Consider the following 9933-nt stretch of genomic DNA (forward strand, 5'->3'; position numbering starts at 1 on the left):
TCATTTTTTTCTTAAAATAAGTGCATTTTTTCATTAATTTGAGGAGGTAAGTGAGACACTTTGCCAATGAAACAAGACAATTTTACATTTATAGAAGAACAAATAATTGCATTGTCTTATTTCAAGTGCATATTATCTTATTATCTACTTTTAAGAGTAGAAATAGTTGTTCTATTGGCAGGTCATCTTATGTGACTACTTAAATATGGGTAAATACACTTAATTTAGGAATTTTCTTTTATTTCTAGATCTTTTTGAAGCGGTAAAATGGGTTTAATTTTTGTTGTGTAATTGGAATTAATGTAATTTTGATGAAAATGACATCACATTGATCTGTGATCATTTTCAATATAGAACTGCATATTGTTATAGTTTTTTCACATTGTTGTAAATCTTTTATTGATGAAGGATAATATGTTCCAATCGGTGCCATTAATACCAGTAACAATCCTTTTGCCTTTGTGTGAAAACATGGAAAAAAGAAGCGATGGGATCTGCTTTTATTCCCAGAGGTTTGAGAAAACATTTCAGATTTCTATCAGTCTCGCATCAAATCCGTAATGCATAACTTTTGTTGTTTTTCTTCAGGGTTCATTGAAACCTTTTTAACATCCAGCAGCTTCAGAATCTGTTGTTGATCATATTCACTAATTATAAGGATATTGTGAGACGGGGATGAAAACAGCACAGTGTTTGATCATGAGCCTACAATGGTCCTCTAAAAGGAGCTTATTATGTGTCCCCCCTCTTATCTGGCCCTTGATGTGATGCTATGGCAACAGTGTGCAAATACGTTGATCGGTGGCAACAGAGGATAGGGGGGCTGTGAAGAGGTCCTGATTCCCAAGGAAACATAGATTGATATGAGCAGAGATCTAAAAAAAAAAGAAAAAAAAAAAAAAAGAAAGAAAAAAAAAAAAGAAACCTTTATTTTTTTATTTCCTTTAAGAATGTAGGTTATCCTTTCAAGGTGGAAGTGAATTCCTGGATCTGTAATGCCGGTACAGTATAGTCAACAGATATAATCCCACACATGAAAGCGATTCGGTCATAAAACTAATAATTACTCAGGAGTGTAATAAAGGAACTAGTTGAGATACCACACCCAGTTTCTGTAAACAAAGGCATTGTATTAAAGTGAGCATTAAAGGAAACCCCCAAAAGCAGATTTAGCTAACGTTAATTTACTTTTTAAATAAAATATAGAGGATATGGGGTTCATCAATGGAGATCAACACACATGAATGGTGATACAGGTTCTCCATTAAAAACACAGTTCTTGAAAAACATTAAAGAAACTTTTTAGACAAATGTGTGCTTTTATATATATATATATATATATATATATATATATATATATATATATATATATATATATATATATATATATATATATATATTAGGGCAAGTTGTTGTTGGTTTGGGTCATTACAAGGTTCTACATTTCTTTTATGTTAGAAAAATAATTAGGCCTTGTTCTATCATCCAATAACTTTCTTAACCTGACATTTTAAAGATAGCTGAGACAAAGATAGCTGAGACAAACCTTTTTTGTTATTGTTTCTTTGTGTGTGTGTGCAATTCTTAACAAATCAGAAAAAACAAAAATGTATGTGTTTTTTGTCAGTAAAACAAGAGAATTTAACGACCTTTGCATTTTCGGCTCGTACTGAGGGAAACATGCTGCACTTGACTCTACAGGTAGCCATTAGGTTGTGTTAAATTTGGAAATCCTGCATAGATCCTCCACTAAAACAGGAGGATAGCGACAGCATCTAGCTGTCTTCTAAGACCTTTTAGAATGGTGTCAAGAAGAAGGCAGTTTCTGAAAGGTTGCATGATGTCCTAGATGAGGTATGCTACAAGCCATGTAGGGGAAAGAACATGTATGTGGAGCAAAGTGGTGTGGTCAAATAAACTCAGTTTATTTTGTGGTTCATTAAATAGAAAAAAACTCTTAAACACATACTTAGCCCCCTGACTGAGTAGGACACCATTTTATTTCCTGTATTTAAGGAATACTGATCCAGATCTAAGCATATAGCTCATACTTTTGTCAGCAGGACTGCAGCTCATGCTGGCTGAAAATGGTGAGATTTATATCCTAGATGTGAGGATCCATTTGAAAAACTCTATGAAACCAGGATGTAAATAAAACCTAAAGATGTTCCTGTTTTATATCATTTTCAACAATGTTAGTATGACTTCCTTTTTCAGAAACCACCAGGAACTGCCTCCATTGTGGAGAATGTGTAAGCAAAGCCCTTGGCTTATTCACTGAGTAAACAGAGCAATGGTAGCTGAGGAGGAAATGAGAGAGAAAAATGCCTTTTGAAGCTGACTGATAAAAAGTACGATGTTGCAATGCTAGTTTAAAAAAAGCAGGAAGTTTCATTTAAGTATTAGTTTGCACCTAAACATCACTCCATAAATTCCAGGTATATGGGCCATCTTGGGGGGCTGAATGTTAATCTGCTTTGTCCATTCAAAAACAAAGCTTTGATTCAGATATCCGTCTGGTTGGAGCAGCCGTTTGTGTCAAAGTATATCAAAAATCTACATGTTCAGGTTTGAAACTTTCAGTATGATAGTAGTCCTCCAATTTTTCTCCATCCACCATGAAGAAAAACATTCTAACAGGAATGTGCTGCCACCACCGTGCTTAACAGTTGGACCAGGTTCTAAAGTTTGAAAAAGAAAAAAAAAAAAGAAAAAAAAAAAGGAAATATCTATTTTATTTTGGTTCTTACAAAAGATCTTAACTGTCCCCATTAAAATGTATAAAAGGGTTTATGGCAGGAAAAACGTATATCTTTTAAAACTTTTAAAAAACATACCATCCTAAAAAATACATAAACCTTTCCCTGTTTTAACCACCTTCTGATATGAGGTGTGATTGAAAAATTTGGAGTTAGTCCTCCATCACCGGTTGACCTACTTGCAACGCAGCCCTATTTGTGCTCATGAAAAAGCCCCACAACATGATACAACGACTACCGTGCTTGACTGTTGGTAAAGCACCATCAGGTCCAAAAATCTTAGTTTGACTTCCCTGTACATAGTTTATGCCTCTATGGCCAGATTGCTCTTTTGTTGTTTTGTTGGCCACACATTTCTCAAGAAGTATATTCAAAGCGGTGTGTGAAGAGTAGGTTTTTAAGGGAATGATAAAAGAAATTTGATAATTTACTGCTAATTCATGGTGATAAGGATATACTCTACAAATGAAAAGGGGTTGAGTCAAAGCAGATGACAAAGTCATGACTCAAATTTCCTTTCCTGGTTGTGTTTCTAGAAGTATAAACTTCTAAGAAATAGTTTTGTATAAATATATAATATTATGTGTGCTTTTTTTTTTTTTGCAGACTGAATAGCGGCAAACTAACTTTTTTTGTTTTGTTTTTTTCAATGATTGCTCAACTTCATCCTCCACTTCTATAATGTTCCGTAACACCACAGTTACTATATTCCCAGAAACGGGGAAAAATGCAAAGTCATGCTGCATAGCGGCGCGGTTGGCTGGGGAGAGGGAACTGAGAGGAGGTTCGTTCACGGTGTGATAGAGTTATCGCGAGATCTTGGAGGTGGTATAAAATCTCCAGTCGTACCAGCGAGCCAGTCTGTCGCCCCATTCTCGGTACGGTGGTGTTTCTAAGCTGAAGGTAGGCCTTTAAAAGACACTTTTTAAGTTATAGATTCTCTTTTCTGGTTTATTGTTTGGGACTTTTTTTATAGTGCGAAGCTGTATTCTCGCGGTTTTGTTACGGTCGTGTATTAAAAGCGTTCAACAAGTCTTTTTTTTTTTCCTTAATCACAAAACGGATGCTTGCCTAAAAAAAAAAACTGACAAAATGAACTGTAGCCTATTTTTAGCCTATTTGGGTTTATCTAACATCAGAGTTTCTTTTTTTTACATTACTTTTTTTGATCTGGGTAAATGCTTGCAATTTGTTTTCGTTAAAAAAAATAAAAAGTTTGAAAGAAAAAAATAGTTTTCTTTTTCATACGGAAACACCTGTCAACGAAGAGGAGAAGTGGTGATTTATGTTTCGAAAGATGCCAGCTGATTACTGGCTTCTGCCTGTGGTTTTGAGGTTGTTTTTTTTTCTTTCTTTTTGAAAAATAATCAGATTAGTTATTTACAGTACTTTCTTAAATGCCACATTTAAAACCATCGTAATTATCTGAGATTGTGGACAAAACAGAATTTAAAATCATATTTTGGATCTCAAACACTGTAAAGCAGAGTGAAGCTTTGTAAACTATTTTTTTGACGGATTTTGTAAACAAAACTTACAGCTGGGCTGATTATTTATGTTAGACGTTTATTCTAGAATAAACACACGGCTGTAATTTTTCAATGGGGTTGTGCGTCACATGAAACCATTTCCTTCTCCTGTGATCCAGTCTAGTTGAAGATGGCTGCAGGCAAAGCAAAAATTGGAAGTCTGGCTCCGGACTTCACGGCTAAAGCAGTGATGCCAGATGGACAGTTCATGGACCTGAAGCTGTCTGATTACAGAGGTAATTCTTATCCAGATGCATACAGGATGTTTTTGAATTTAACCATAAAAGGACAAAAAACATTCTCCTTGTTTCAATTTCCAATTCTTACAGGGAAGTACGTGGTCTTTTTCTTCTATCCGCTTGACTTCACATTCGTGTGTCCAACCGAGATAATCGCTTTCAGTGACGCTGCTGATGAATTCAAGAAGATTGGCTGTGAAGTTATTGCTGCTTCTGTAGACTCTCACTTCTCTCACTTTGCATGGTATTCAACATTTCTTTACTGCAACATGCTCAATGACTTTTTGAGCAATTGCCCTTAAAATATATATTTTAATGCGCTCTTAAAGGACCAACACGCCTCGTAAACAGGGAGGTCTGGGTGCCATGAAGATCCCACTTGTGTCTGACACGAGACGCACCATCTCAACAGACTACGGCGTCCTGAAGGAGGACGAAGGCATTGCCTACAGGTGGGCAGACATGGACCTTAATATTTCATCATTAGACACTAGATTTCCCAGCTTTTATTTAGAGTTTTGACTGCTTTGAATGGTGTAGAAATGCATTTAAATTGTCAGCGATTTTGTGTATGTGATCATCAATTTCTTCTGTTTCAGGGGTCTGTTCATTATTGACGACAAGGGTATCCTGCGACAAATCACCATCAACGATCTGCCAGTTGGTCGCTCTGTTGAAGAGACCTTACGTTTGGTTCAAGCATTTCAGTTCACTGACAAACATGGAGAAGGTTGGTTTGTTTTCAGTTTTGCTTGCAGCCTTCTGTGACTTAAAAAAAAAAAAAATAATAAATATATATATATAAATGATATGGGTTAAAAATCATTTCATGCTTATCTTTTGTTTTTGTTTTTAGTCTGTCCAGCTGGCTGGAAACCAGGAAGTGACACAATCAAGCCAGATGTCCAGAAAAGCAAAGATTTCTTCTCCAAGCAATAATAAAAGAAAGACGGCAGTCTGCCGTCTGCTCTAGCAGATTTCATTTCGATATGACATTTCCAATAATGTTTGAGTCTGCGCCTTGTCGTCATCATACACTGTATTATACTTTTGTGTAAATGGTGCCTTGCGACCAAAGTACAGTAATTATACTGTGGTAGCTGTTTTCATCTGTGGTTGTTATTTGACATGTTATTGTCTGTGGGTCTAGTTTGTTGATGTTTTATTACATCAATAACAGTTAACTTGTTAGCATTTACACTGTTGCAAAGACAGACCACATGTTCTAAAAATGTTTTTTTTTTTTAAACTGAACAAAAAAAAATTATTTCACCTAAATAAATTATGCATTTGACAAAAACACTGCTTTTCATTTTTAATTTTAAAGCACCATTTATTGAGTGTTCACTAATTTAGACTTAGACAAACTTTATTGTTTTGTATACAAAATGAAATTTCAATTATACAGCTTTCTGACTGAATGAGCAGCTTAGTAGTGAAATGAACATTTCCATTTAAAATAGTGCAGCAGTGATCAAAATGTAAGCTGTGGGAGAGACATGGTGCAAAAGCTATAAATGTGGACTGTCCAGAGCAGTGCAAAAATAAATGGATGTGGTGCAAAATGTAGTAGAAACACTGAGGTGAGTTATATTATCAAATATGATCACTAGTGAGCCATTAGAGTTTTCAACAGTCTTAATGGTAGCATGGAAAATATAAATGGTGCCCTTCTGTGTAAAAGGTAAAAATTACCATACAGCATATATTGCTATATTGATATTTTAATGGATAAAAATGACTTGTAAGGATAAATGGAATTACAAAATGAAATCAGAGTGGTTACTCTTGTCAGTCTAGATATCTCTGCTGTGACTGACTCATGTATACTTGCCAAGCATTGATTGATCAAGCTATAAAAAGCATTAGCAGCAATAAACCACGGTTTTAAATTACTTTTCTAAGGGCAACAAGGATGCTTCATGTTAAACTAGAAATGAAGTGCAGACTTCAGTGTTGCCCCATATTGTTACACCTATAACTAAAATTTGCTCATGATCTGGATCATTACCAAATTTTAATTGTTCCTTGGACTGAGCTGTACGGAAGAGGATTAGGGCCACTGGAAAAAAAAAAAGTTAACTGATTTTTAAATTTCTGTATAATATAAGAAAAGTCAGAATTCTGACTTTTTTTTTCTCAATTCTTAGTGAATTTTGAGAGCTAACATACATGCTACCAACGAGCCGTAGCATGTACTGTATGTTGGCTCTCAAAAATGTTTGTTTTAGAGACCAGCTCTCTTTTTGTAATCACCTTCTGCTCTTCGATTAATGAAATAGTATCACAGGGGACTCCTCAGACACGTAAACAGTCTCCTAATTCCCTCATTTTCCACCAATGTGTTAATGGACCTCTCAAACAACTCACATCTTTGTTAGTGAAGCTGACTGCTCCCACGTCTCTTTCTTTATGGTGCCCATCTACATTAAGAACCAAAATTCTGAGATTAAAATCAGAATTCTGATATTAAAGTGATAATTCTGAGAAAAAAGTCAGAATTCTGAGATTAAAGTCAGAAGTCTGAGATAAAAGTCAGAATTCTGAGATTAAAGTCAGAAGTCTGAGATAAAAGTCAGAATTCTGAGATTAAAGTCAGGATTCTGAGAAAAAAGTTAGAATTCTGGGATTAAAGTCAGAATTGTGAGATTAAAGTCAGAAGGCTGAGATTAAAGTCAGAAGGCTGAGATTAAAGTCAGAAGTCTGAGATAAAAGTCAGAATTCTGAGATTAAAGTCAGAAGTCTGAGAAAAAAGAATTCTGAGATTAAAGTCAGAATTCTGATATTAAAGTGATAATTCTGAGAAAAAAGTCAGAATTCTGAGATTAAAGTCAGAAGTCTGAGATAAAAGTCAGAATTCTGAGATTAAAGTCAGAATTCTGAGATTAAAGTCAGAACTCTGATTCCCCCCCCCCATATTAAACTGAAATTATATCAAAAAATCTGCTAACTTAAAAAAAAAATTTCAGCGGCCCTAATCCTCTTCCATAGTATGGTGCCTTTGTTTAAAAAAAAACACATGAAAATCAGTTTATAACATTTCAAGTTATCTAGTCTACAGACACAACTAAAAACATAAGCTCCTTGGCAGATAATTAATGTCACCATTAAATTATAATTAAATTAAATGTGTATTTTTGCTCAATATAATTTCTTTAAGCTCAAAAGCCTAAATCTGTATCAAACCTAATCACTAATGTGGGTTATGATAATATGGATTTATGAACATAATCAATCATACAGGAACTGTTCTTGAGCGGGAAAACTGAAATGCTTTCTATCAGATTATATCACTAACATTTTTTCACTGTAAACGGTTGTTTTATTGTTCACCAAAGAAAACTGAACTTTACAGAGAGTAAACTAGCCTTTATGTATTAATATAAACTAGCTAACTCTGTCTGTTAGCTCGTTCGGCCGTTAGAAGCTAGCTGCCGGTTGACTCAGGTAGCAGGAAAAATGGCGTCCACCAAAATGATCCTTAGAGGAAAAAAGGAGGAAACCGTCGAGGTTTGTTGAAAACACACTGCTTAAATACTAACACAAACTTTTCTTTTTGTTGTTTCTATGACAATATATAATTGTATATAAGTGTTTTTGATTTCCCCCCCCTTATTAATCAAGCTATCACATCCAACCACAGCTAGCTTGTCCAGATGCAAATCATTTAATTCAAACATTGACTTTTTTTATATATATATTAGAAGTATTTATTTATTGTTGGTGGGAGGATTATTAATTAAAGTAGTTAATCTCTCCTTTGGTAACATGGACAGATGTCAAAACCTGCTGGGAAATAAAATAATCCCCATAAAGCTGGTCAGCAGAAAGAATTGCTCTGATTTTCTTGGTGGTAAAATGTACCAACTGTTTAGATTTTTTTTTTTACTTTTCACTGGACCAAGACCAGTGAAAGGATGGAATTAACAGCGGAATTGATCCATGCTGTTTGATAACTCTAACATTATGGAGCATTTATAAACTAAGGAGAAATATTCTTCCTTTGTTAACGCCTCAATTCTTCTCTGACTGTATCTGTTTTTACATCTCCAGTCTTCCTCCATATTCTATGACCTTAATTCTTTGGTAAATGAAATTGAAATTTGAGTGTTTTTTTTTTTTAAACCCCATTTTACAGGTCATTTTAAGGCATCTCTAAAAGGGTCCTGCAGCCAACTTCCTGTATACGTCTGTGTGTTTTAACTCTTGGAGTAAATAAGTTGGTTAGATAAAAAATATATTGATATAACACCATTCACCGTATAAAAAAATCTAGAGATGCTCCACAGAGCGTGGTTACACAGACAAGCAAGAAATTGAAATGATACCAATAAACATTCTGTGTTAAAGTTCTATCAGAAAGAAAAAATTAAGTTTAATCAAAAATACACATCTAAATGTATCACTTTGTGTCATAAACCTACATCATTTCTGGGTTTCACTCTTACAACTGAAGTATTAAAATACTTGTAAGCTTTGGCTAATATTCAAATTTACTGAGACCATCTGTGTTTTGTCTCTATGGCTTATCTATATGCATTTTTTTCTTAAAGTGGACCGGATTATTCATGAATGACTTAAAATCCAAACAAGAGTCTCTGGTCTTTGTCAAGAGGATGTTGGCCGTGGCGGTGTCTTCCATCACCTACCTGAGAGGGATTTTTCCAGAGTTTGCCTACAGATCCAGGTACCTGGAAGGTGAGCACAGAGCAGAAATACCCTGAACTTTGCCACAGGCTACGCTTCTTCTGAAAAGCTTTGGATCTACACCAAACAGAGTTTTTAACACAACGTTCTAAAGTATTTTTTTTTTCCCCCTTTATCTCTATTTTTCTAGATTTGTGCCTCAAAGTTTTGCGTGAGAACAGCAGCATCCCTGGCGCCAACAAAGTTGTGAGATGGTAAATATATTATTCTTGCCTCAGGGAGGCTAGAATCTAGAATTTTCTATGTTTTCGGTCACGCCATTGGTAAATGATCCCTTTGTCCTTGCCTACAATTTAATCCAGGATGATGGGCTGCTTCGATGCATTAGACAAGCAGTATGTAAGTTACATCCCTCTTTTCTTAAACTTTGAAATGATAACAGTCACATATTCTTCCAGTTTTAACAATACTACTCTACTTTTACCATTGTTACATGTTGTCCCATAACAGCTGCAGATTATATACATTGGGGTGAGTATTTTGCACAAACTAAACCAACATTCAGATTGGATGCACTGGAAGAAATCCAAATCTAAATAAGTCAATTTTTCTTAACCCTTTATAGTGTAAATTACCATTTTTGATCACTTGCATACCCCTTAAAAATGGAGTCCCCCCTGTCTTTCAGTTAAGTCTAGAAGCACAAGATCTATATCCAGCCATTTAGCAAAGATTCTGCTACATGGCTGTACATCTTAT

At 34.9% G+C, this 9933-nt stretch overlaps 2 protein-coding genes across 3 annotated transcripts in view; both read left to right on the plus strand.

Annotated features, from left to right (window-relative positions):
- Positions 1-3564: 3564 nt before the first annotated feature.
- Positions 3565-5815, plus strand: LOC107083617 (peroxiredoxin-1). 2 transcript variants are annotated; one of them, XM_015372981.1, is made up of 6 exons: positions 3565-3662; positions 4408-4524; positions 4618-4771; positions 4857-4979; positions 5127-5257; positions 5384-5814. In XM_015372981.1, exons 2-6 carry the CDS (start codon positions 4419-4421, stop codon positions 5464-5466), a joined length of 597 nt encoding a protein of 198 aa, XP_015228467.1. In that variant the 5' UTR covers positions 3565-3662; positions 4408-4418; the 3' UTR covers positions 5467-5814. The 2 variants fall into 2 exon arrangements, with proteins under 2 accessions (XP_015228467.1, XP_015228468.1); XM_015372982.1 differs by having other exon boundaries at positions 3642-3662; positions 4413-4524; positions 5384-5815.
- Positions 5816-7968: 2153 nt separating this feature from the next.
- LOC107083605 (HORMA domain-containing protein 1-like) overlaps positions 7969-9933 on the plus strand; it is a 5975-nt gene continuing 4010 nt past the window's right edge. The window contains exons 1-5 of the mRNA XM_015372964.1: positions 7969-8037; positions 9081-9225; positions 9365-9428; positions 9537-9573; positions 9685-9705. Coding sequence (XP_015228450.1) covers positions 7987-8037; positions 9081-9225; positions 9365-9428; positions 9537-9573; positions 9685-9705 — 318 coding nt within the window. The 5' untranslated portion in view covers positions 7969-7986. The remainder of the gene's footprint in view (positions 8038-9080; positions 9226-9364; positions 9429-9536; positions 9574-9684; positions 9706-9933) is intronic.

The sequence above is a fragment of the Cyprinodon variegatus genome, unplaced genomic scaffold (assembly GCF_000732505.1).
Source record: "Cyprinodon variegatus isolate N-32 unplaced genomic scaffold, C_variegatus-1.0 Scaffold79, whole genome shotgun sequence".
In the NCBI taxonomy this organism is placed as follows: domain Eukaryota; kingdom Metazoa; phylum Chordata; class Actinopteri; order Cyprinodontiformes; family Cyprinodontidae; genus Cyprinodon; species Cyprinodon variegatus.

Coding starts and splice junctions, on each gene's coding strand:
- LOC107083617 (XM_015372981.1), top strand. CDS start 4,419: ATGGCTGCAGGCAAAGCAAAAATTGGAAGTCTGGCTCCGGACTTCACG. Junction 4,525..4,617: donor GAAGCTGTCTGATTACAGAG/GTAATTCTTATC, acceptor CAATTCTTACAG/GGAAGTACGTGGTCTTTTTC. Junction 4,980..5,126: donor GACGAAGGCATTGCCTACAG/GTGGGCAGACAT, acceptor CTTCTGTTTCAG/GGGTCTGTTCATTATTGACG.